The 27,812-nt window shown below is 37.5% G+C and overlaps 2 protein-coding genes across 19 annotated transcripts; both read right to left on the bottom strand.

Moving 5' to 3' along the window:
* Positions 1-746: 746 nt before the first annotated feature.
* Positions 747-18,736, bottom strand: LOC142556097 (tRNA(His) guanylyltransferase 1-like). Of its 18 annotated transcripts, none has more exons than XM_075667465.1 (15): positions 18,588-18,736; positions 16,899-16,982; positions 15,952-16,044; positions 15,748-15,879; positions 15,618-15,662; positions 7,234-7,403; positions 7,067-7,152; positions 3,559-3,669; positions 3,064-3,320; positions 2,358-2,489; positions 2,230-2,274; positions 1,874-2,043; positions 1,644-1,729; positions 1,247-1,360; positions 747-1,077 (listed from the first exon to the last, which is right to left on the bottom strand). In XM_075667465.1, the coding sequence occupies exons 3-15, from the start codon at positions 15,999-16,001 to the stop codon at positions 937-939; spliced, it is 1,539 nt and encodes a 512-aa protein (XP_075523580.1). In that variant the 5' UTR covers positions 16,002-16,044; positions 16,899-16,982; positions 18,588-18,736; the 3' UTR covers positions 747-936. The 18 variants fall into 18 exon arrangements, with proteins under 18 accessions (XP_075523580.1, XP_075523539.1, XP_075523530.1 ...); XM_075667424.1 differs by having other exon boundaries at positions 15,952-16,074; XM_075667415.1 differs by having other exon boundaries at positions 15,952-16,088.
* Positions 18,737-20,126: 1,390 nt separating this feature from the next.
* LOC142556174 (outer envelope pore protein 24B, chloroplastic-like) lies at positions 20,127-27,572 on the bottom strand. The gene is made up of 3 exons (XM_075667495.1): positions 27,216-27,572; positions 26,734-27,093; positions 20,127-20,468 (listed from the first exon to the last, which is right to left on the bottom strand). Exons 1-3 carry the CDS (start codon positions 27,414-27,416, stop codon positions 20,388-20,390), a joined length of 642 nt encoding a protein of 213 aa, XP_075523610.1. The 5' UTR covers positions 27,417-27,572; the 3' UTR covers positions 20,127-20,387.
* Between the last annotated feature and the right edge of the window lie 240 nt (positions 27,573-27,812).

Below are 27,812 nucleotides of genomic sequence, written 5' to 3' on the forward strand. Positions count from 1 at the left end.
GAATAATCTTAAAAGATCGGGTACAACAAAATAGTGCACAAATTATCTAAATTTTCAATGAACATAACTAGAGGATAGTTGGGTACAACAAAATAGTGCAATCACTTGCGGACATGAGACCTAAATTAAAATGAGCTGTGCCAGAAATTGTGTGTTAAGAGCCGGTTTCCATAAATAACAAATTAAATGGCACACTCTAGTTGGCGCCTTAAATCTGGTCCAACCGAATAAATGTCTGAAAAAGTGAACAAAATATCTAAAATTTACATTTTATTTAAAAAAAATTTACACGATTTGACGGTCTAATTTTCCAAGTCAGAAGTCCAATGACAGACGTAATAAATTGTTAGTTTCACTCCAACAGCTAAGCTAATAACGAGGAACACCTCCCGCATGCATACATTTACCTTAAATTTTATAAACCAATTTTCATATCAAATAACTTGGGTTTTTAAAACTTACACTCTTTTATGATATCTACATAAATTTATTCACAAATAAAATACAAATAAAAAAAATATTGTAAATCATTTATTCACGTTTATGTAATATTTTTCTATCCACAGTGAAACAAAATACAATTTTTATTATTTTCTTTACAAAAAAATATTTTTTTAAAAGATTTATAACGAAAGCTGCTGAAAAACGATTTAAAATAAATTAGAAGAATGTTAGGAAAAAACGATTGAATTCATTATACCACAAACGAAGAAGAATGTAGGGTTAAAATGGAAACCGTCGAGAAGTTAGAAAATGGCTTTATAGTTAAAAAAGAAAAGAAAATAAATTTATGAAATTGACAACATAAACCCCTCGCAGAAACAAAAAACAACAAAATTGAAAAGGATAATTCCGACATTCTACCGGTGGCTTCACCGATTAATTGAGAATCAGTTTTTATGAGTATTTCAACTTTAATAACATAGGTACGGTGAGTTAGCCATTGATCTGAATCGTGGCAGAATGTGCTTCCCAAAAGCTTGGCTCTATTATATTGCAATAATCAATGACAACTTTTTCCCGTATTTTATCAATACTAGCCCCTTCTTCTTCATCGCCAACGATTTTCTTCTCTTCCTGCGAAAAAGAAGAATAAAAGTTCCAAATTTTCATACCTTATCTTCATGATTGTTATTGATCAAGTGATCAATTTTCAACTCCCTTTAACGAAAATGTTAGTCCCAAATGCTTTTCTAGTTTAAAAATTAAACATTTAAGCCATTCCCTGAAGAAGCAGGAAGTGTACCTTATTCCGGTAAACAGATGAACCCAGGCGGAACATTGGTGGTAATTTGTTGTAATAATCGGTAGTACCGGATAACTGAGCTAGAAGTTCATTTTTATCTTGAATTTGAGTACCCTGCAGATTAGCAAATTAAGAATGATAATCTGGAACTCAAACAGACAAACACTTAAAACTTGTAATAATTCAAATGATCGTCACTAGTTATATTATAAACACATAAAGGCCAAAAATATATGAACAAGACAAATATTTAGTCAATTTTACAAAGAATGTCGTACTGAATTGTTGCAAAAGATTTGCAAGATACCATAGGAGGCATGATGTATCTATCCCTTGAAACTCAACGGGAGACCAACCCCGTGTTAATCTAGAAAGAAGACAGAAAAGAAGCAAGCACCTTCAAATAAGTTTGAGCTGCGCTTTTCGTCTTTCCAGACTTCACAAGCATCCAGAAACACGTATTGTACTGATTGTTGATGTGGCCTGCAAATTCTTGTAACTTTAGTTTGAAACATCTTCAGATATTTTTATTTCTAGTTATATCACAGCCACTGAAGCAGCTGCTGTGTAGATATCACCGGCGGATATCCCTCCAACCGAGTAGAAAAATTAAATAAGAAAACTCACAATCAACTTGTCTCCATGCTAAATAATCTCGAAGGATTTGAGAGGAGGGGTAGCAAACAGCACGGCCGTCAAAATATGGTGCATACATCATCTCTTTATGAGGGAAGAAATCCTTCCATTTCATGATGTACATCGATGAAAAATAAGATACTATTGCGGAAACTATTTCACTGCAACATAACACGAAATAAAAGTTGCGGTGAATGTACAATTGAGTCTTTAAGGTGATTTAGTCAACTGTTAATATGGTTGCCTCTTTATACAAACTCCTCAGGACTGAGGCAAGGAACCAAAAAGGTCACAACGGTCCTTGCCAACTGCTAGCAGTGATGATTATTTTCATATGGGAGTGATACCTAGCACGCCTTCCATATAGTTGAGACTCTTTCTTCAAAACAAAGCTGTGGGTTACCAAGCACGTCAGGCACAAGTAAAAAAATTCACATATAAGAACGGTAATATGGTGTGGAAGCTGATCGAATACCTGTACTCATCACTAACCCCATAAGAGAAGACAATATCATTGAACTCTTCGAGTACGCTGACTGCACATGAATTCATGAGGTTGAGAGCTGCTTCATCATTTGGCTTCTCAAATTTATGAACTTCAGAAAACCTACAACACCACCATATGAAAATTTAGAATTTAAAACCATTCAAACAAATTACAACACCATAACTAGATCAAGAAATTAATTATCAGCAGAGTCGTGTATTTCTCTTATTGTCTTTCTACTTACTTTCAAATTTGGTTTCACGCTTCTGCCTAAATAATTTTCCAACCCAACCATTTCTCAGCCAAAAACTACAGTACTACTACTATTATAGTTATCGCAATACATATACCACTCTTCTACCCACGTATTACAGTTATCTTAGCTTCAAAATATAAAAAGGTGACAATTTTCTCACTATTGATCTATTAACTAAAAGTACACCAATTTAGGATCATTCATCCTAAGATATAGATTGGTAAGTATGAAAAAATAAAGAAAACTTCCTTGATCTTTTACGTTAATATTCTGAGTAACTTAAGCACTTAACGGGAATGATTGGACTTCCAGATTTGTGTACCAATATTTTATTGAAAATACTGGTTTATCGTCACCAAGCAAATACCATCTCTAGAATTAACAACCCTCGATGCCATGATGAAAAAAGAATTATAAAATAAGCATAAGCAGTCATACCTATGAAAATGGCAACCATCAATACGAATAACAATCCAAGTGGACAACAACAACCTGCTCTCGTACTGAAAAGACTTGAGATACTCAGTTTTGGTTTTATTAACATCTTTAGAGAAATGACCTAGCTCCTTCAAAAGATACAACTGATCATTCCAGAACCGTCTCGATGCAATGTTTTCCATGTGAACTTTTGTGACCCTCCTCCTTGATCTTTTTATGGGATAGCAATCATCTTTGTATTTCACACAAACTTCAACCTAAGTAACAAGAGGTCAAATATTTTAGGCGAGTTTGGCATTGCAATTAGCACTTTATAAAGAATACCAATTAGCATGTTTGTGCATGTATAGACAAAAAAGATAAAATTGATTAATTCAACAGACATCAACAAACAAGCAAGTTTGGATCAGAAGCTATGTTGATTGCACCCGAATTCTAAACTAGGCCATCAGAAATCCATAAGCAACTGCTTTGCAACCATATATAAGGATATACCTCTGTCTTGAGAACACATGTTCCTTGGCGAAATATCTGTGGAATGCTTTTCTTATAGTTGATATTAAAGCATTGGTAAAGCAACTCATTTTTGTCTTGCTTATGAGATCCCTATGAAAAACAATTAAGATAAACCTCAAGAAATGTCAATTAAAGCACCGTGATTCATTGAATTCAACGAAATAATAGGAAATACAAACCTGTAAGAAAATAGATTCTAGTTCACTTCCAATCCATCATAAATATGAAATACAGCAAATTTTTGACATGAAGAAACACTATTTGGAACAAGCAACCCCCACCCCCAAATGGAAAAAAGAAAATAAAATATCGAATTGATGAAAGCATTATCAACAAGCTAACGCCGTGGAAAGATTTAGCCAGTTCAGCACTTTCATTTATCTACCGAAACAGTAGGCTCAGGAGCTCTATACAAAAGTTTACTCCCAAATCAAAACTGTAGAAAGTGTGAAACATATATTTCTTGTATTTATTTTATGTGAATAATGTACACCTAAATACACAAAACAATGAATTGAGAATCCCAAAGACTCGCCTACCAAACTTAAAAGATTTGACTAACATATTAAATGAAATCAGAATATTTTATTCACAAGACCTGATCCTAATCTACACTCCCCCTCAAGCTTGGCTATAGATGTTAATTAAACCAAGATTGCCAACAAGAAATTCATGAGTTTCTTCTGACATTCTTTTTGTAAGGAGATCGGCCAGTTGATGATTAGTAGGCACATATTCAATACTGATAATATTTGCATCTAACTTATCTTTAATGAAGTGTCGATCAACTTTAACATGCTTGGTTCGATCAAGATGAACTGGATTGTGAGCAATGCTGATGGTTGATTGGTTGTCACAATAAAGCTGTATAAGATCATCATAGTGCATTCTAAGTTCATTCAATATTTTTTTTATCAAGATTAGTTCGACACTCCATGAGCCATAGTTCTAAACTATGTTTCTTAGATACTTCCAGCAACAACTGATTGTTTCTTACTACGCCAAGTTACTAGATTTCCACAAACAAATGTACAATATCATAAGGTTGACTTTCGATCAGTTATGGAACCTGCCCAATCTGCATCAGTGAATGCATGCACACTTCGATCATCTTTCTTTGCAAAGAAAAGTCCTCTTCTAGGGGTTTGTTTCAAGTACCTTAAGATTCTATATACAACCTTAAGGTGACCTTGACATGGTGAGAGCATATACTGACTCACCAAGCTGACAGCAAAGGCAATATTTGGATGAGTATGGGCTACTTAGATGAGTTTCCCAACGAGACGTTGATATCTGCCTCTGATGCTCCCTCAAACATTTTTCCTTTGTTTCGAAGCTCGATTAGCGTTTTTCTTGGCTTGCAACCCAACATACCGGTTTCTTCTAAAAGATCTAATATATATTTCCTTTGAAAAACCGAGATACCTTTCTTGCTTCTTGCTATCTCCATCCATAGAAAATATTTCAGCTCACCTAGATCCTTGACTTCAAACTCATTTGCCATTATCTGCTTGATATTCTCCATTTCTTGGATATCATCCCATGTGACTATTATACCATCAACATACACTATGAGAATGATAATTTTATTTTTTTGAGTGTTTAATGAACAATGTATGGTTTGCTTGTCCCTGCGTAGATCCAAGGCCTTTTACAACCCTAGAAAATCTGTCGAACCAAGCCTTTGGAGACTGCTTCAATCCATATAGAGACTTGTGGAGTCTGCATACAACTTGTTTGTCCATTTTTTTTCAAATCCTAATGGTTGGCTCATATAAACTTCCACTTCAAGATCCCCATTAAGGAAGACAATTTTTATATCAAAGTGATGGAAAGGCCAATCAAGATTAGCTGCCATAGAGAGTGGTATTCTAACAGAATTGAGTTTTGCAACTGGAGGTAAAGTTTTGGTGTAGTCTATTCCATAGGTTTGGGTGAAACCCCTGGCAACCAATCGTGTTTTGTACCTTTCAATGGAACCATCTGCTTTATATTTGACTGTAAAGACCCATTTGCACCCTATTGTATTCTTTCCTTCTGGCAATTCCATTAAACTCCATGTATTATTATGTTTAAGAGCCTTTTCCTTCTAAAACAGTCATTCTCCACTTAGGATTAGCTAGAGGTTCTTGGATAGACATGGAAATTTTAACAGTTCACAAACTAGAGGTAAAAGCATGAAAGGAAGGGAAAAGACGTGAATAGGAAACAAATTTGGCTATGTGATGTTGAGTACAAGAACTTACACCTTTCTTTTACTGCTATATGCAACTCAAGAGAATGGGACTTACCTGATTGAGCATCCACCATCGGTTCGGGTTCATGATAGTGAGTACTGGGTAGGATTCACAACATCGATATTCCTTGAGATTTTTTTGCCAGGAGTAAACTTGTAGTTCTGGTTGAGGAATTGATTATCCCCATGTGTTTAATATTGGTTCAGAAAAAAGATTGCAAAGAATAGTGACATCAGTGTCTAAGTTAATGCCGAGGAGAGTTGGAATATCCTAACAAGCTTTATTAGAGTTCCCCCCCAAGTGTAGTTGGAAAGATATAAGAGGCGTGTTCAAAAAAATAACATCTCGAGACACACGAGGCGTTTGGTTATAGGGCAATAGCACCAATAACCCTCCTAAATAAGAAAATACCCAACGAAAACAGTTTTGACAGCCACCCGAGGGTCAAGCATATCATGGTTGGGATTATGACTATGGACAAAACGCGGTGCACCCATAGGTTCGAAGCGAACATTGGTGAGAGTGGGAGATATGAAGTAAATGGTAAGTGAGAGTAGATATAGGTGTCTTAAAGTTGAGGGGTCGACTGGGTAAACGGTTTATGAGATAGGTGGCTGTTAATATGGCATCCCCCCACAGATACTCAAGAACATGGCTAGTGCACATGTGAGCACGAGCAACCTCCAAAAGATGACGATTTTTTCATTTTGACACCATTCTATTGTGGAGCGTCGACACGAGAGCTTTGGTGCAATATTCCATTGTTTAAAAGATAGTCACCAAGAAGTGCATTGAAGTATTCTTTACCACTATAGGTACGAAGGGTTCGGATCTGAGAATGAAATTGAGTTTGGATCATCTTATGAAACTCTTTAAAAAATTTGTACGCATCAGATTTATTGTGATCATTAATGAACGTGATGAACCAATGTTTACCATGAGACATAGTAACTGGTGAGGACCCAAATATAACTGTGAATCAAAACGAATGGAGAGGATGGTGTATATATGGTTTTGGAGCAAAAGTAAAACGAGCATTCTTAGACAATTGACACGATTCACAAGTAAATGAAGAATTTTATTATCAAATAAAGGAGGAAACAATCGTTTCAAATGAGCAAAACTAGAGTCGCCAAGACGATAATATCACAACATAATTTTCCTAATACTAGAATCAGCAGCAGACAATACTGGACATACTTAGTTGACTTGAAGACAAAGTATTCTCAAGGTAGTAGACAAAATATCACCTCAAGCATTTCTTGTGCTTCCTTTTCAGGTTTTCCACACTTAATCAACTGCCATAGACAAGTATTATACTGGTTATTTAGATGGCCTGCCAAACAAAAAACGAGTCTCAAGTAATCAATGCAAAACCCCTCCCCGTACTAAAAATTAAATCCCATTTATGGCTTACATTCATTTTGTCTCCATGCAAGATATGCTTGAAGAACCTCCACAGATGCACATAAAATAACACGTGCTCGAAACGAAGGAGAATATCTCAAATCCTTTTCAGGGAAAACTTCTTTCCACTTAGTGACATAAACAGATGTAAAGAACGATGCAATGAGGGAAAGGATTTTGCTGCAAAGACATTTACATTCATAAAAATAAATCCAATTGATGTTGAATAGGGAAGCAGCGTAATTGGTATCGCGCTTCTCTTTCATAATTAGTAAAATACAAGATAATAAAAATCAAAAAGTACAGATCATTGTGTCCACAGTGGAGACATATGTTTACGCCTAAAGCCATGGGACAATTCAGGGGAAAAATTTATAGCTTAAAGTGAGTTATGGCTTACATAAACCGACATTCACCAATTGGGGGATAACAATCTTCAATTTTTCAACAATGTGTATGAAGGGATGCACATGAGTATAATAAAACAGGAATATCATGTATCCCAAAATATCAAGCAAGTGATCTTCTTCGTGTTCAAATCTTTATTGCATTTAAGCACAGGTTTGTGAAATAGTCACTTAAAGCAGAACATCGTTTCTAATGCCACTATTTTTTTTTTTGATAAGAGACATATAATATTAATGATGAAAAGGGATTTAGTACAATAGGCGGATAAGACATCCGCTAATTTAGAATAAAACTCCTACGAAACTTAAAAACAAGTTGAACACATCTTAAACGAGAACAAAATTCCAGTCCCTGTAAATTTGAGAGACACTCAGATGTTCGTATTCTTTCCAAATCTTCACCCAACATGCCACTCTAAATTTGACTTTGTCCCATAGTTCTTCAACCACCTCCTCCTTATCTTCGAAAATTCTTTTATTCCTTTCCATCCAAATGGACCAAAAAATGCAATGGACGATGGTGAATCAAAATCTCAAATGTTTCCTTCCTTTATGCAAGCTCGGTTCTACTGTGTACAAATCCTTAGCCTTATCCGGTATAGCCCACACCAGATCCAGCTCCTTGAAAGCTTTGATCCAAATCTGTGTAGAGAAAGCACAATGAAGGAGGAGATGATCTTGACTCTCTTCATTACTGCGGCACAAACTACACCATTGCGGACTTAACGCATTAGTTGACCATCTTCTTTGCAACACATCAAAAGTCTGCAATTTCTCCAACGCCACAATCCACGAGAATACTTGAATCCTTGGCGGCACAGGTATTTTCCAGATATTCAAGTAGTAAGGGAAAGGTGAATTATTACTCGAAGAGTAAAAAGAGTTGTAAAACGATTTAACTGAAAACCTCCCCGATGAATCTCCCACCCAAATTCTATAATCGTCTACCCCCGTTTCCAACCGAACATCGTTTAAAACCCCTAATAGCTCACTGAATTGAGCCTCTTCTTCCTCATACATATTCCTCCTGAATCGTATGTCCCATTGTTGAACACTCACCCCCTCCCTACTGACATTCTCAACAAAACATGAGATAAGTTTGTTAGTAAGACTTGAAATCACAAACAAAGGAGGAAAACGAATAAAGAAAGGAACCCCCCCCCCCCCCCACCCACTCATCCTCCCAAAAACGGATAAAATTCCCCTCTTTAAGAACTCCCTTAACCAATCGATGAAAAGCCGGAAACGATCTAGAAATACCCTTCCACGGACTTTTGAAAGTAGAATTTCCAGCTAGACCCAAATCCCATCCATTATCTTGCGTACCATAAATCCCAGTAATAACTTTCTTCCACATAGTCTCCCTATCCACTGAGCCTCTCCACCACAACTTACCGAGGAGTGCTTTATTTCTTAGACGAATATTTCCCACTCCCAATCCCCCGCTGGCTAGCGGTTTGCACACCTGATCCCAATTCACCACATGACAATGCTTCTCGCCATCCGGACCATCCCACAAGAAGTTTCTCATCAATCTTTCCATTAATTTCCCCACCTTATTCGGAACTCTGAATATGGACATAAAGTAAGAAGGCAAAGCGCTCAATACAGCCTTAATCAGTGTAAGTCTCCCGCCCCTAGATAGAAAAGATTTTTTCCAATTTGCTAGTCTCCTTTTCATATTCGAAATAACTGGATCCCAGAACTCCATCTTCAGAGGATTGCCCCCCAATGGGACACCTAGATATTTCAGTGGGAAGTTACCTTTCTTACAACCGATGGTGGTAGCCATTGTGTCTGTTTCCACATCATCCATGAATAAGCCCACCACCATACTTTTATCCATGTTGATCTTCAGACCCGAGAGCATGCAGAATTTTTGTAGTATGTCAACAATTTCCAGCAGATTCTGTTTAGACTTTGCGAAAAATAAAGTGTCGTCAGCAAATTGCAGGTGAGAAATCTGAACTTTCTGTCTTCCTACTTCGAAACCTCTAACTTTTTCATCCACCTTTCCCTTGTTGATCATTCTTCCCAAGACATCTACAACTAAATTGAAAAGAAGTGGTGAAAGTGGATCCCCTTGTCTAAGCCCCCTCTCTCCTTTGATTTTACCCCTTGGCCTTCCGTTAATAAAAATCGAGTAGGAGACGCTGGAAACACACCCCAATATCCACTTCCTCCATCTGATTCCGAAGCCTTTCTTCATCAGTACCCAATCTAAAAAATTCCAGTCAACATAATCGTAAGCCTTTTCCAAATCCACTTTGAACATCCATCCACTCTTTTTTGTTCTTCGATAAAATTCTACCACCTCATTAGCAATCAAGCAGCAGTCCAATATTTGTCTTCCCGTAATGAACGCACTTCGGTTCTCCGCGATTGTGGAATTAATGACCCTTTTCAATCTATTTGTCAAAACCTTAGATAAGATTTTATATAAGCTCGTAATCAAGCTAATCGGTCTGAAATCTTTTACGCTCATCGCTTCTTTTTTTTCGGAATAAGGCAAATATAAGTCTCGTTTGTAACACCATTAACAATTCCGCTTTTGAAAAAATCAGCAAAGACTCTAATTAAATCATCTTTTACCGTGTCCCAATTATGTTGATAGAAAGCCATTGTGAATCCATCTGGACCCGGAGCCTTGCATCCATCACTCTCAAAAACCATCTTTTTGATCTCATCCTCCGAAAAAGGTGCCTCCAACTCTTGTGATTGACTGATATCTATTGCACACCAATCTAGACCTCTTAATTCTTCGGACTCAGATTCGAATTCTCGCTGTCCCTCTGCTCCAGTCATATACAATCTGCGATAGAAATTCAGAATTTCATCTTCAATGATTCTGTCTTCAATGACTCTTGAGCCATCTTCCAATTCCACAATGTCAATCAGTGCTTTGTTCCTTCTGTCACTAAGTAAAGAGGGGAAGAATTTAGAGTTTTGATCCCCTTCTCTCATCCACTTGAGTTTCCCTTTTTGACATTGCATTTGTGTTCTTCTTAACATGTTCATTTCCAACTCGACTTTTAAATTTTTTCTTTCATCTTTCAACGCCTCAGACCACCTACCCGCCGCCTCTAATTCGTCCAGCCTATGAATATCCCTGGTCAGCTCTTTTATCTTAAAACCCACATCTCCAAAAACCTCTTTGTTCCACTTAGATACATCCGCTTTGATCCTTTTCAGTTTTGACATGAATTTATACCCCTCCCACCCTTGATATATTCCATCATTCCACCATTCCCTGACCATCTCTTTGAACTTGGAATGTGTCAACCACGCATTTTCAAACCTAAAAGGTGTCGGTCCCCAGCGCAAAGTACTAGTGTCAAAAGAAACCGGATTGTGATCGGAAGTGATTCTCGGCAGTACTTTTTGTCTGTAATTCTTGAAAATTTCTTTCCATCCCTTGGTTATTAGAAACCTGTCAAGACGACAACAAATCGGTTGTGTCCTAAAGTTGGTCCATGTGTACTTGGCATTCAGGAGTGGTAGATCGATTAGATGTAGTTCCTCAATCAATCTATCGAAGCATCTCATACTCGTAGTTCTGGAAAGGCTATTAAATTTTTCACTCGTATTCCTAACCACATTGAAGTCTCCTCCTAAACACCACTTATCACCGCAAATCGAGTGCAAACCCGCTATTTCATCCCAGAAATTTTCTCTTTCCCTCGGATTAACTGGACCGTAAATCGCGGAGAACCACCATTTAATTTCCTCACTTGCACAAATTTCGATCGAGACCGAGAATTCACCTATCAAATTACCACCCACTACCACAGCCCTAGGATCCCACAAAACCAGAATGCCCCCCGATCTTCCCACTGACGGTAAGCATACCCAATCCACAAATCTCGATTTCCAAATGCTAGCTATAAATTGCCTGTCCACCCGATCTCTTTTTGTTTCCAGTAATACAACAACCTCCGGTTTCTCTGTTCGTATTACACTCTTTATTAATTCTCTCCTACTTGCTGCCCCTCCACCTCGTATGTTCCATGATAGTATTTTCATAACGATACTTTGAATCCCTTGGAAGTAGAACCTCGCTCATAGTTGATACCACAATATAGCCTCTGTAGTTCTCTACTCAAGTTCCCCTTTTTAGTCCTTACCTCACGAATTGCACTTGAATGTGTCCCCTCATTACCACCCCCGAACTTACCCTTATAACCCGTCGATTCCATGACAAGGATTACTTTTTCGTTACTCGGCTTTTCATCGATCGTAAGACCCCCCCTCTTAAAAAACTTCTAGACAGCCCCAAAGAAGAAAATGACGCAGGAAGAAGACACTGAATCTTAAAAGAGTGATTGGAAAAAGATGATTGAATTCCAGAGAATACCTGTCCCACGTTAGATCTGGTAATTACCGTTTCTTGTAACTTATTGGAATCAATTAGTTTTTTCGATGGAGAAAACATTTCTGCCAAGTCCTCAAAATCTTCTTCCAATTTATCAGAACTCTCTGATCTTAAAGAAATATGAGAATCCGTATCCGAATATAACAACTCTTCTTCCAACTGATTATCCAGTGAGCCTTCATCATCAATTCCTTCTGTGCCCAGCAAGTCACAAAAATTTTTCCTCGGGCTATTGAAAACTTGGTTATCAATCTCCTGACCACGTGATTTGTAATTAATCACATCCTCTTCTCTCTTATATCTGCGGTAATAAGTTTTCCCAAACTTCGGCACTGAAATTTTAGAGTTTACAACGCCCTCCTCGTTGTCCAGACCCTTCCTTGGCGTCTCAGTCAATGTGTTGATCTGGGATTGCTGAAAATCAGTTAATTCTTTAGGAACAACTCTTGAAAGGATTTTGATCACCTTATTATCTGCAGTGGAGGCACGATCTGGACCCTTGGTCTTGGGTGATAGAAGATGTGACTCCCTGATCAAAGGAGCCGTCCTTTCTTCCTTGTTATTGGGTGAAAGATTAAGTAGCTCCCTACTCAAAGTAGCTGACCTATCTGCCTTGTTCTTTGAGTTGATGATCGAATCAGGGTTCGTCTTCTCGGAAACAATGTCCACTGTCTGATCATTAGCACATGACTTTTCTTGATTTTCTAGACTTTTTCCTCCTCTGCTTCCCACCTCAAGAGATTGCAACCTGAGAATGTTGTTGTTACCCCAGCCCGCCAATGTTCTCTTGCCATTCACCACCACTTGAGCATACGTACACTTATCATATTGATGATAAGCAATAGGGTCGAAAGTTTCTACCCGTATACTAATTTCTCGTAGCTCTCCTTGGATTGGAATATGCATCCTGCTATTAATGAATCCTCTCTCGGTGCCTTTTACCTTAATTCTAGCTGCCTCAAGCTCACTAAGTGAAAGAGTTTCCCCACTGATATCCATCAACCCTCCACAGAAATTCCCTATAATTTTAAAAGTATCCACACCCCAGAGGTTCCATGGTAGCCCGTAGATGGAAATCCAACTGTTGCAACATTTCTCTCTAATAACAGCCGAGTTGATATCTTGTTTTCATCCCTCGAAATCCAGCATAATCCCCTTATCGAAAAAGCCTCTCTTAAGACTCAGATAAAAGGAGAATTCATCTGCGTTAGAAGGCCACCAAACTGCTCTGTTTGCATCAAACGGGAATAGAATTACTGACTTATTCGATGATTTCCCAAGAACCTCTTGAATGTCTAACCAAGGAGTGGTGATCTTGCTTTTGGAGATTATAAGAGCCTCTTCCCACTTCCTACTCGAGTTTAGGTTGCCTCCAACAACATTTGAGATTTTCCTCTCGCGTATGTTCTCCCGATGTGCCATTTTGTCTCTGTACTTATCCTTAATGAGCTTCCTAGTAATGGGCCCACGGTCATTAATAGAATTGCCGCTCTGGTTATACCCTGACCTCATCATTCCCAACGCCTTAGCTAAATTACTCCAACCCACAGACTTGATACCACTGGGCACAATGGTAGTTTGCTTCTTTCCTTGGTGACTAAATTTAGAAAGTTCCAGAAACCTACCTCGCTTGTTAGAGAAAATCTGAACCGTGAACACCGCATTCCGACCTCTAAGTCTAAAGAACGACGACTCTAACTGAGAAGAGTTAACTGCGTCTAAGAATCTAAGTTGAATCCAATGGGCTTCCTTTGAATCAAAATCCATCATGTAACACGAGTTCCTGGTACGTTCGGACCACCAAATCGAGTCTCCTCTGTTCCCTCGTCTCATCGAGAAGATTTTGTGTTCTACCTTAATAACTAGATCACGATTTGCTGACCCAGCACCCCAAGTTGCGGAAGAACAGTACTTACGATTTCTATGAGACATCTTTCGAAAACTACCTGGACAAAATATCAGCAGATGACTATAACGAGAAGACGATTCTGTTGAAGTTGAAAGACTATTTCCGACGATCGGCAGTCGGAGACGGCCGGATTTTCAGGTTCGACCTTCGGTGTTGAAAGAACGATGGTTGGTGATTGGGTAAAGGGCGAGAACGATGGGGCGAATGAGAGAAAAGGAGACCAATGTTCTTGAAGTTGCATAATGATGTAAAAATTATATCATTCCAACAATGAATCATGGAAGTACCAAGGAACAATTGACATTAAAATAGCATCTACAAAGAAAGTAACCATGTGGGATAAACTTCCTTTTGGCACCCTTGGTGACAATAATGCAAAAAAATTATGTAGGGCCATTTGGTCTCACACTAGGGAAAACACGTGTGGAAGCGATTTATTAACCAAGTTGTAATTTGAAAATCTGTTTGTTTCTACAATGAGTCTATCCTACCGATGTTATTTTTTCCCTAACATCCCATACATCATCATAATCATTTTAGACATTTTAAAAATACATAATTATTAATCAACTGGTTCGCAAACAAAACTAAATAAATCATAAAGACATAAGTTGCACAAAGACAAGCCCTTTGGCTTGACATAAAACAAATATATTAATAATCTAAATATCAAAATCTCATAACCAATATCCATATTTCAACCAAGGCCCTAACATAGTTATTAAAAGCGTGCACCTGGCTGCACCTAGGCGACAGGCCCAGCCAGGCGCACCCATTGCGCCTCGAAGCACTTGAAACAAGCGTGCTTAAAGCGTGCGCCTCTGCCTAGGCGCGAGGCTCCGAGAGGCGCAAAATTGTGCGCTTTAAAGAAGTTGAGATATTTTGTAGGTGAATAAAAATTAACTCAAACTCAACCGATATTCAGTAACCTCTACATATTTGCACCCAGCATCATGACCTGGGAAGATTGGGGAAGCGAGTCCTAAAAAGAACTCAATGTGTTTCCTACTAGATGCCTCGAACGGAGTGAACATGTAGCCACATACTTATCATGACATACACAGATATAATTACAATCTATTCATACATATCATGACATGATGATCATGAATCACATACAAACACATGTGAATGCTAATCAGGTCGAAATATGACGCACACAAAGGCTCATACTACCCAGCCAGTGCACCATAGATAATGTAAGACTAGCTAGACATCATCGAGGGAATACAAAGACCCGGCCAGTGTACCCCTCCATACATAATCACATTGTGAAATAATTCAAGTAGATCCTCACAAATGCAAATTCCATCAAACAGACAATAAGGCTCAAAAACAAAGGCATGAATGCCATAATCTCGTGCATGTCTTGAACATACCGTATAAATGCATAAAACCACATCTCACATCAATATCATATAAAATTACAAAAAAAAACATCATTTGAAAAATATAAAGAATCGGTAATAAATACCACGTAAGACTCGTGAACATACACTAGTTAATCCAAAACCCATGAGATGCCAACAACTCTAAATGGAACATTTAGTAAATTCAGCAACATTATATATTATATAATAACCAAAATAATTGGAATTAAACATGCTTTCAAATTAAGCTTCAACACCTACCACAAAGTTGACAACAAAATCTTTTTAACAGACAAATTGATTTGACACACGGATACAACAGAAATAGGCATCAACCTGGCCCGTCGTTGATAAAACTTAGTTTCCTTCTTGAATACAAAACTGAAACCAAAGATCAATGGATCACCCAACAATATTAAAATCCAACACTGAACAATTAAGTTTCCAGAACAACTCGATACTTAACCTGAATTCATCACTGTAACCATAGGAGAATATTATATCTGGGAAGTGCTCTAAAACAACTCCAGCACACTCATTCATCAACTCCAATGCTTTCTCACAACTTGGCTTCACAAACTCGTGAGCTTCAGAAAATCTACTTGAATATCAGGAGCAGCACAATCTCTAAATATTTGTGTATAAATTTTACTGGATACTGATGACATACCTGGTGAAATTTATGCCGTCAACACGAACTACAATGATATTAGGCGGCATGACTTCATCCTCCACCTCATATAACTTCACATACTCGTACTTGCTATTTGCCATTTCAATAAGTTATCCCGAGCTAGGTGCAGTTTGCTTAATTAGGAAATATATTTAATAAATTTTCAAGGTTAGCATTGGAGCTCAAATCACATTCGATGTGAGGACTGGTTACTCTAATCACATTTAATTATCATGCAATCAAAGATTTATTAACAAAAGCAGCTGAAAAACGATTTAAAATAAACTTTGGGCCTAGAAAAATTTCGACATCGCCTCCTCGTAAGTTGAACATGCTGGGAAAAACAGACATCAGTTTTAATAATAAAAATACTCGAGTTTAAATCCAACAACACAAATACAAACCAACAGTTGCACTGGCCAAGACCAAACAGATAAAGTCACATGCAAAGCACCCCGCTCAAATACACTAAAACAAAGTCCAAACAATAGCAAATAAACTTCAAAATACAATATAACTACACGTGTCATCTCCCCGATAAATGGATAAAACCGACATAATATATAAATATCTGGGAGACTCCGACTCCGATGAAGACATCAACAAATGACAACTCACTAGCAAGGGCGGAGCTAGGAAAAGATTACAGGGGTAGCTAAAAGCCTAAAATTTTTGAAAAGTCAATGTACGAATAAATTCATAGAATATATCAAAAGTAATAGTTCAATTTCACCTATTTAAGCGGTGCCGGACGATGTTTTATAGCATAATATTCGTCGTAATATAAAACATCTATATTCATTGCAAATTCTCGCTCAATGTAAATGGTCATATAATCAGCAAGAAAACTATCTTCCAAGATAAACCAGTCATGTTAGCATAACATAATTATCCGACTTTCTACTGGCCACAAACTACTGGCATAATTCAGAAAGAGTGGGTACCTGAAATCGAGGTTCAAAAATTACATCATTCTGAGAATGCTGCAACTCAATTCCCAAGGAATAAATATCTTGTTTTGTAAAATCCTGGAAGTAAAACTTATCAGCATGCTTGCAAATGTCATCCATGTTGAATTATTCAAATCAAATTTTAGGGTACAACGCTGAGCAAAAAGAAAGGAGTTCTACGACATCTCATTAAATATTTTATTGAACTCCATCAAAAGAAAATCTATTGCTTTGTTGAAAACATAAAAAAGATAATGATGCTCAACTGCAGGATACTCTCGCCCAGGGGGACGACCAACCCTATAAGAAATCAATTTATAGTTCTGTTTTAAATTCTTAATCTCATATTTTATTACCTTCATAATATGCGCACCTCCAACTCCTCAAAAAACCCTCTTTTGTATCTCTTGTACACAGTAAAAGTAATGTGTAAAAATGCAATTTGTTTTTTATGTTGGTAGAGGTGAGGATGAAGAAGTAGAAATGAGAATTGGGTTTGGGGTCTAGGCTAAAATTTATTTGAATTATGGCTAAATAATTTTTTTTGATAATAAACGTCTATTTGGGCCAAAGCAGGCCTGGGCTCCACCCCTTAAATCCACCACTGCTCACTGAGCTCCACTTGCAAAAGAACCTCTACCTCGTGGATCGGAAGCACCCCTTAAAACTTGGATGGCTTGGAGCACAAGGTATGGCTCCTCAAGCTTATTATGCAATTGGAGGAAAAGGATATGATACAAGATCTTATGTGGTTGATGTTATTTATCCTAAATGGTCCACTATTGTACAAACTATCCACGATGCTCAAGCTTACACACAGGGGAGCCACCCGTCATGCAGCTAAACCACCTTGGTCTAAGTAGTAAGGTATGTGTTGTTGTGCTAAAACAAACGCCCACGACTCGGACTCCATACTGCTATCAACGACAAAAGGTACCGCTGCATTCACTTATCACTTAAGAAAAAGATAATAAACGACATCCTTGAAAGTTGAAACTCAAAAACCTTATCATGGAACGCAAAAATTAACTACATTGCAGAAGCATTTGATCCTGCATACAAACAAAATGATAAACATATTGCAAAATACATTTGCAATCACATTGTCTTTTAAAAATTTTGGTGAAACAGCGAAGCTAACTTATATCAATGAGCCCATTGCACCACCAACCATATGAAATGATAGGCCCTAACAAACTATTTCGTTTTTTTTTATTTGCAGGACATTTCCTGCTTTCTTTGTAATGCAAACAAACAGATGACGTGGCACCCATAATTCAGCTTAATGGCTGAAAAAGTAAAACAAAATTTAGCAGCAGGTTAACAGTGAAAGATCAACACCACAATAAAACACTAAAAACGAAAAAGTAAAAATATACCAAGAAAAACTACACCTTTATTTCTCATATAAGAAACTAATCACAAAATAAACAGAAATCATATAAATTCATCAATAAAAAATTAAAACCCTAAACCCATAATAACGCCACAGAAGGAAGCATACCAGTGGCTTTAATGTAGGGTTACGCGTCAACGTACAAGAAAATCTCTAAAGAACAAAAAATTAATATAAAAAACAACTTTTAAAAACAAAAACAAAACAAAAACTGAAAGAGACGATATATAGGTAGAAAATAAAATCAGAAAAATAGACTAATCGGTTGAATGCGAGGGTGAAAGGACCTTTAGAGATCTGATTAGGGAGAGAATCGAACTCAGTCCTGTGAGCCATTGTTGAAGCTATAGAGACTGAGAGAGAGAGAGAGAGAGAGAGAGAGAGAGACCAGAGAACTTTTGTGATAGACTGCGGGAAAAAATCAAAGAAAAGCCGAGGCGGGGTAACTCTGGTGAGGGCAAAGTCAAGATAATAATAACTATATTATTATAAATCAATAAATGAAAATAACTTATTAATTATTATTAATTATTTATTTAAATGTAGGGGTTTAGAATTTAGATTTGGCAAAATTACAATTTTATTTATGTAAATGAGTTTATTTTATGTTTTAATCATATAATAATTTGAACTTTTGTACGTAGCCATTGTAACAAGTACAAATATATATTACAAATATCAAAATAAATCTAAACAAAAAATAGTAAAATGAAACAAAACAACACTTGATATATGGAGGAAAAATACTTGTTGTTTCCAATTATTTCTAGGGGTGGGTACGGTACCGTATACCGTACCGAAAATATCGGTATGGAATTTTTCATACCGATACCGAAATTTCGACCGAAATTTCGGTATACCGCACATTCGGTATACCGAATTTTCGGTATGAAAAAAGTTCATACCGGTACCGTACCGACACCAAAAATTTTGTCGGTATACCGAACTTAAATTTAAAAAATAATAATAATAATAAATTATTTTCGGTATTTCGGTATTTCGGTATATCGAAAAAAAATTATTTCATACCGATACCTCATACCGTACCGAAATGTTCGGTATCCCGATTTTTTCGGTAAATTCGATATTTTTTCGATACGATTTTTCGGTATTTCGGTATTTCGGTATTTTTTCCCACCCCTAATTATTTCTACTGAGATAATTTTAACGTGTATAATATGTGTTTTATTTTTGTCATGTAAGTCGCGTATGAGAGTATCAGTTTTAATAAGCAATGTTTGATGTATTAGTTGTAGAGTGAAGTGAAAACTATATGTTTTCACATCGAGAATTATTTTTTGTTAACCAAAACAAAACAAAAAATCTAAATTAATTACAAGATTGAAACAAAAAAATAGACCTATTTATCACACTAAAATTGCAATTTTCCATGTAGATTAAGACCATCGCACCTTCTTGCTCATGTTAGTGTAGGTCCTATTTTCATTTATTTAGCCCGTAAAAACATGTGAGATAGGTAAATTGAATAGCATTTATCACGAAATTTGATTAAACACGGACATTCCACAAAAGAAAGGGATATATTAATTTGTTTTTCCCACTCGAATTTTTGAGAATTTTGTCAGCTTTTTTAAAAAACTTTGACAGTTGTATCGTATTAATTTATTAACTAATCACTGAATTTTTTTTTAATTTTTTTTTTCACAAAAACTAATCGTTGATTTTTTTTCAGTACGGTAATCATTGAATCTTTGTATGGAATAATATGAAAGGTTTTGCAAAAGAATGTTTGGAAGAGAGGGACTCTGCCTTCATGGGCCTATATTGGTTTGGAGCCAACTGGAGCCAAAAAAATTGTAGTCTGAGGCAAAATTTTTGTTTTTAATAACGCGACACAGACAAATAAAAATTCAATCACAATCTGATTGAAGCTGATAAATGCTAAAATTTATGCTCATGAATCCAAACTGAATCAAAGAGCTGAAGAGTATCATGTAAATTGTCAATCAGCACAACTTCAAGATGAACAGTATAACGGCAATGACGAAAGTCAAAAAAAATTATTCTTTAATCTATAAATAAGTTGTCCATATTGAACGTGTGCAGCATATGAGGAGAGAGGAAAATCACATTTCGAAGTCCCAGGCAGTCTCAGCACACAGCTTGGGTGTTTTTCGTTCTTCCGCCAAGTTGACAGATGCTGAAATCTGCAAGATTTTGAGGTAATTAACATGAAAGATCTTTCCCTGGTATCAGACTAACAACAGTCAGTTAGCTCGGTTATTAGTTAGTTATAGTTGGTTAGATAGTTAGTCAAACTTACTCAATTACTTACGCATGTATAAATATAGATGATGTAGAGACTATCATTTTTCTCACCAATTCAATAATGAAGAACGGAACTCTTCTTCCATCCAATACATGCTCGCCTCTGTAATATGGTATCAGAGCTTATCCGCACAATCAGGAAGAAGATTGAGATTCTCTCGTCGAGCTGGTGAGTTTTCTTTCTGTGCAAAACTCACAAATCGGTGCATTTCATTCTCCAATTCGTAATTGAAAGTTCTTAGCATCGACATCTGGATCTATGACAAACACAAATTCCACGGCGTGGAATATGCAAATGGGGCGATCTGCCGCTGATGACCAATCGAGCCCCTACTTTCTCCATCATTCTGATAATCCAGGGCAGCTCCTGGTTTCACAGCAACTCACTGGCGAAAATTTTCCGTCATGGAGTCGGGCAATGAAAATTGCACTCTCCGTTAAGAACAAGTTGGGGTTTATTGATGGATCTATTCACAAACCATCAGAAAGTGATCTCACCTTGACAAGTGCGTGGACTCGAAACAACAACATAGTCATTTCTTGGCTACTGAATTCTGTATCCAAGGAGATATCAGCGAGCATCTTGTTCGCGGAATCAGCAGAAGATATATGGAAGGATTTGCAAGATCGTTTTCAACAAAGTAATGCTCCAAGAATATTTCAACTACGTAGAGAATTGATCAATTTGCGCCAAGATCAAGATCCGGTTGGTATCTACTTCACTAAGCTTAAGGCCATTTGGGAAGAATTGAATCAATTCCGTCCGGTTTGCAGTTGTGGTAAGTGCATTTGTAATGGGGTCAAGATGGATTACGCCATGACTTTTCTCATGGGTCTCAATGACTCGTTTACCAATATTAGGAGTCAAGTGCTTCTGCTTGATCCTCTTCCGTCTATCAACAAAATTTTTGCTTTAGTCATACAAGAGGAGAGACAAAGGGCTATTGGGAAGCAATCTAATTTCAATACACCCACAAATGACTTGGCACTTGCGCTCCAAGGGGAGCACCATCAATCCCAGCATAATAGCAGAGCAAGAATTAAATTCCAGAAAGGCAGACCATATTGTACTTCTTGCAATGCTCCTGGACACACCGTCGATACATGTTACAAGATTCATGGCTATCCTCCAGGATACAAAACCAGAGGAAGATTTGTGAACAGAAATTCATCTGCTCCAGTGAATCAAGTATCAGGACATAGTGTTTCATCTGGCCTCCGAGATTCTCTTACTGATTCTTCTTCCAATATCTTACAGAAGTTTGATAAAAATCAGATGGAACAACTGATGACCATGTTTGTTCAACACCTCTCAGATGTTGACAAGAAAACTGGTCGGCAAGATGGTTCGCATGATCACTTTAATTCAGATGTTGACAAGAAAATTGGTCGGCAAGATGGTTCGAATGATCACTTTAATTCAGGTACTTGCTTATCAATATCTATTCCTAATTTGTTGCATTCACCTTCATGTTGGATCGTGGATTCGGGGGCATCTCGACATATTTGCTCGAATGTGAATTCTTTCACTTACCTTACATCAGTGGACAATTCACGTGTCATCCTGCCAAATCATGAATACATTGACGTCAAATTATGTGGTGAAGTTAGATTGGGATCCTTGGTTCTATCTGATGTTCTTTACATACCCGAGTTCAAATTTAACCTACTGTCCGTCAGCTCCTTTATCGCCAACACAGATGTTATGATCAACTTTTACCATGATTCATTTTTCATTCAGGAAATGACAACCAAGAAGACGATTGGCAAGGGTAATCGGATAGAAGGTCTTTATGTTCTGAAAGTCGAGAATCTGGAAAGCTACAACTCTTGCTCAAAGATCCATGTCAATCAAGTCACTTCACAAACTTGGCACTGTCGTCTGGGACACCCTTCAATGAAGATAGTACAGAATTTGAAAAACCATTTACAATACAAGGATACTGATATACCCAATATACCATGTTCTATTTGTCCACTAGCAAAACAAAGAAAATTACCTTTTGTTTCTCATCACAATATGTCTTCAAAGCCTTTTGACCTTGTTCACTGTGACATTTGGGGGCCATATCATGCTCCTACATATAATAATCAACGATATTTCTTGACTCTAGTCGACGATTGCACAAGGTTTACATGGGTTTTTCTTTTGCAACACAAATCTGAAGCACTAAGTATAGTGTCTAGATTCTGTCAAATGGTTGAAACTCAATTCACCATAACAGTAAAGGCCTTTCGCACTGATAATGCTAAAGAGCTTGCGTTCACCGAGTTGTTACAGACCAAAGGAATCATACATCAGTTTTCATGTGTGCAAACCCCTCAACAGAATTCGGTAGTAGAAAGGAAACACCAACATTTGCTTAATGTTGCTCGTTCTTTGCTTTTTCAGTCCCATATGCCTATTCATTTCTGGAGTGAATGTATTCTGACAGCAACTTACTTGATAAATCGTGTACCTTCCCCTTGGACACACAACAAATCTCCCTATGAGCTGTTGTATCAGAAAAGTGTGGACTATTCACACTTTCGTGTATTTGGTTGCCTTGCATTTGCTTCCACTTTATCAGCTCATCGCGACAAGTTTCTTCCAAGAGCTCGTGCCTGTGTTTTTTTAGGATATCCTCCAAACATGAAAGCATACAAGTTATTGGACATTAAGAGCAAGGAAACATTTATATCACGGGATGTTATTTTCCATGAATCCATATTTCCTTTTCTTTCTATATCTCCAGAGGAAGAGATCATTGATCAATTTCCTGACTTGGTCCTTCCTACATCAGCACCCATTGACCCTACTGAATGCTTGGACAGCAATGTGCCATTAGCTGTTCCACACCAGGCATCAAGCTCAAATGCTTCTTCAGTTGCTGGTGCACACAATAATGTTCCAGAGATACCAAGTGCTCCAGAGATACCAGCTCATGTTGCTCCCACTCGCACTTCTTCAAGGGCGATCAAACCGCCATCATACTTAAGGCATTATCATTGTCAGATGTTTCAGCATAAATCAGACCCCTCACATTCAGCCCTGTATCCTTTGGAGGCATACGTATCATATCACTCACTTTCTCCATCATACAAACAATTTGTGCTTAATATTTCCACGCAAGTGGAACCTCAATTCTTTCATCAAGCCGTGAAGTCAAATGACTGGCAGGTTGCAATGCGTGAGGAACTCGATGCAATGGAAGCCAACAAGACTTGGTCTGTGGTTCCAATTCCTTCAAACAAACAAGCCATTGGCTGTCGTTGGGTATACAAGATCAAACATAAATCTGATGGCTCGATAGACAGGTATAAGGCTCGGTTAGTTGCGAAAGGGTACAATCAATGCGAAGGTGTTGATTTCTTTGAGACTTTCTCCCCAGTTGCCAAGCTAGCCACTGTCAAAGTTTTGCTTGCACTTGCTGCTAGCCAAAATTGGCATCTTGCACAATTGGACGTCAATAATGCATTTCTGAATGGAGATCTACTCGAAGATGTGTACATGGATCTTCCACTTGGATACACTCCCACAAAACAAATTGATCAAGTCACTCCCAAACTTGTGTGCAAATTGCACAAATCTATATATGGCCTACGTCAAGCCTCTCGACAGTGGTACACAAAATTCTCCAATGCAGTACTTGAATATGGATTTGTGCAGTCCCAAGCTGATCACACCTTATTCACCAAAGGATCAGGATCTTCTTTCGTCGTCTTACTGGTATATGTAGACGACATCATCATTGTCGGACCTTCCCCTAGTTTCATTCATGACGTAAAATCTGTTCTCCAATCCAAATTCAAACTTAAGGATTTGAGCCCTTTAAAATATTTCCTCGGTCTTGAAATAGCAAGAACGACACAGGGCATATGCCTATCACAACGCAATTACACATTACACCTACTCGAAGACACTGGATTTCTTGCTTGCAAACCTGTGCACGTGCCTATGGAACCCAGGGTTCAACTCAATCTCCACGATGGTGAATTACTTGAAGATGTCACTCAATATAGACGCCTCATTGGACGTCTATTATACCTTACCTTGTCTAGACCAGACATCACATTTGCAGTCCACAAATTGAGTCAATTTGTGTCCCAACCTCTCGTACCTCACACCTGAAGGCTGTGCATCATATCATGAGATATCTCAAGTCCAATCCAGGCCAAGGAATCTTCTTCTCAGCCACCTCTCCCATACACTTGAGGGCGTTTTCAGATGCTGATTGGGCAGCTTGTGCTGACACCCGAAAGTCAGTAACAGGTTTTTGTGTTTTCTTGGGCGACGCCTTGATTTCATGGAAAACCAAAAAACAAGTGACCATTTCCAGATCATCTACAGAGGCTGAATACAGAGCACTTGCCACTACAACAAGCGAAGTCATATGGCTTACTCAGCTACTCAAAGACTTGCACGTCACCATTCCAGCCCCTGCCACTATATTTTGTGACAACCAATCGGCCATCCATCTGGCATACAATCCTATCTTTCATGAACGCACAAAACACATTGAGATAGATTGTCATTTTATTCGTGAGAAAATCAAGGAAGGAACAATTAAACTTCTGCCAATTCGAACTCAGTTGCAGCTTGCTGATATGTTCACAAAACCTCTTCCACGTGCAGCCCTATCTCATATGGTTTCCAAGATGTCTGTCAAAAACATCTACAGTCCATCTTGACGGGGGGATATCAGACTAACAACAGTCAGATAGCTCGGTTATTAGTTAGTTATAGTTGGTTAGATAGTTAGTCAAACTTACTCAATTACTTACGCATGTATAAATATAGATGATGTACAGACTATCATTTTTCTCACCAATTCAATAATGAAGAACGGAACTCTTCTTCCATTCAATACATGCTCGCCTCTGTAATACCTGGACAGTACTCTCCATGCATTTTGTATATTGTGCAAGATTAATGTTGAAGCGTACTATCGATTATTTCCCTCATATTAGCTTGAGCAGTTGAGCTTTTAGTTCAAACAACTTGAACATTATATCATAAATAGGCATAGTTACAAGTTGAAACCCTGGTGCCATTATTTCTCATGTTGAGATATTTCTTCACACGTTGCCATTTATACATATATGCCTTAGATATTAATTCTGAGCTTATACTACTCAATCTCCGATTTACACACACACACCGTAATAAATTGTAAAACAATTGTTTGTATCTTCTCACATGAACTTGAATTTTTAAAGCATAGTGACGGATTTCCTTCACCCGTAATACTATGACTCCCGACAAGGTAGTGTTCCTCATAGTACTCATTTTCCCCTGATAGGGTTGGGGGAGATATTTGAAAGATTTATAGGCCTTCATGGCAACGTAGGTTAAGCGATTCATGGCGTGGCATTCTCACCTCTATTTGTCAAAGAGCTATTATAATTCTCTTACTAAGAAAGAATCCCTAAAAGGGTGAAAAAGAATCGACTTTATCAAGGGTCGTATAGGAACTTTCATTAATCTAAAATAATATTTAAAAAAAAAAAAGAAGAAAGAAAGAAAGAGCATGTATATACATTTCTACATTCTATGGAAAAGGCACTTGTGACAGATGGCCACCTGTATCAGTCTTCAGAAGCACAAGCATCTCTATAGCTGTGATAAATATTAATTTGAATTTAACAATTTCAAACACAAACGACTCAACTACTTTGAACCCTTTTCCCGACGACAAAGTTATTTCAAAGATCAATAGGTGATAGATATGCATCATTCATATTGCATTCTATGAACATATTATGCACGAACAAACTAAGCCAGAAAAACACGTAGAACCAAAGATGTCGTCATTAAAATTCTTAAAATCTTTAAAACCATGTTTTGCGATGGTTTTCGTTAAGAAATAACATATGTGCTACAAGTAACATTTCATATCATCTCTTGACCTATATCCATTGATTCACATCTGATCAGTCAATCATTCTTTTCATCTAGATCTACACGATGCATATTACTATCCGTGAGCTCTAATATTAACTTTAATAAGCACCAACAATTATTGTCAATACAAGACCCATTACCATCATTTAATTTTCTTTCAGCAAGTCCTAAGACAATTTAATCGAGAATAAAGCTTTGCCAAGTTTGCATTCCAACACAACCAGCGGATGACATTAATTCATGAAACAATAAATTTATACCTTAAATGAGCCGTTCAACTTAGAGCTCCGCGACCACTCAAGCCCCAAGTTCTTGCTAGAGGTCTGATATGTAGCCCGAAACACGTCATTACCATAAACCCTGCGCGAAAGAGCAAAATCCCAAGCATTCTTCCCCAAATCGTAGCTGGGCTCGAAAGTCGTCAACCCTCCATGCAAATAAGTATACTTCAACTTGGCATTGCCAGTACCAAGCACATGATTAGCTGAAACTTTATTGACCGAATCAATCACCAAACATCCATCCACTATCGTCCGTTCCTCACATTTGCTGTGAATGTAAGTCAAGTTCAACGGTTTCTCAGCCACCCTAATCGTATTCATAAACTGAAACTTAATATCCTGCGATAATTGAAATCTCATTCCATCAATATAACATTCCAAACATGTGAATTACTTTCTTACGCAGCAAACAATGCCCATATACAAAATAGTTAAAGGAGCAGCTACTTATTCGCTCTTACGTTTTTAGGGACGTTGTAGTCGACAATGAAGAAGCCAGGTTTCTCGACGGCTAAGGCTAAGCCATTCAAGCATGGGCCGTTGACCACGGTGGCATCAGTCATGGACGCACGAAGCTTGAAATCGCCGGCGTTAACGGTGACAGTGACGGCCGCGGAGGCCTTATCGGGCTCATATCTTGCTTTGAACGAAGCTTTCATCATTTTTTGGGATTGCTTAGAGAATCTGGGCGATAATTTTGATGGTGGAGAGCTGGTTCTACAGCGAAAGAGGGTACAGTACAAAAAAAGGTAAGTTTGATGAAATTTGGCTTGGTCTCAGCTGGCTGACCGGCATCCCACCTCATTCATATTTTTCGCCTTTTTTTCCACTCCAGATTATATTTTTAAAATTTCTATGCGTATTAATAATTTAATTTATATTATTTTTTACATCCCTTTTTAAAAAATAAAATAAAATAAAATTACACCAGTTCGAACGCCACGGGCAATAAATATAGAAATACAATATGATCATTTTTTTATAAATAAAAAAAATAACTATCTTCTTATATTGATAAAACATTCCATTTTTATTTAATTCTATGTATCATAAAAACC

This window comes from Primulina tabacum, chromosome 1 (genome assembly GCF_025594145.1).
Source record: "Primulina tabacum isolate GXHZ01 chromosome 1, ASM2559414v2, whole genome shotgun sequence".
Classification (NCBI taxonomy): Eukaryota; Viridiplantae; Streptophyta; class Magnoliopsida; order Lamiales; family Gesneriaceae; genus Primulina; species Primulina tabacum.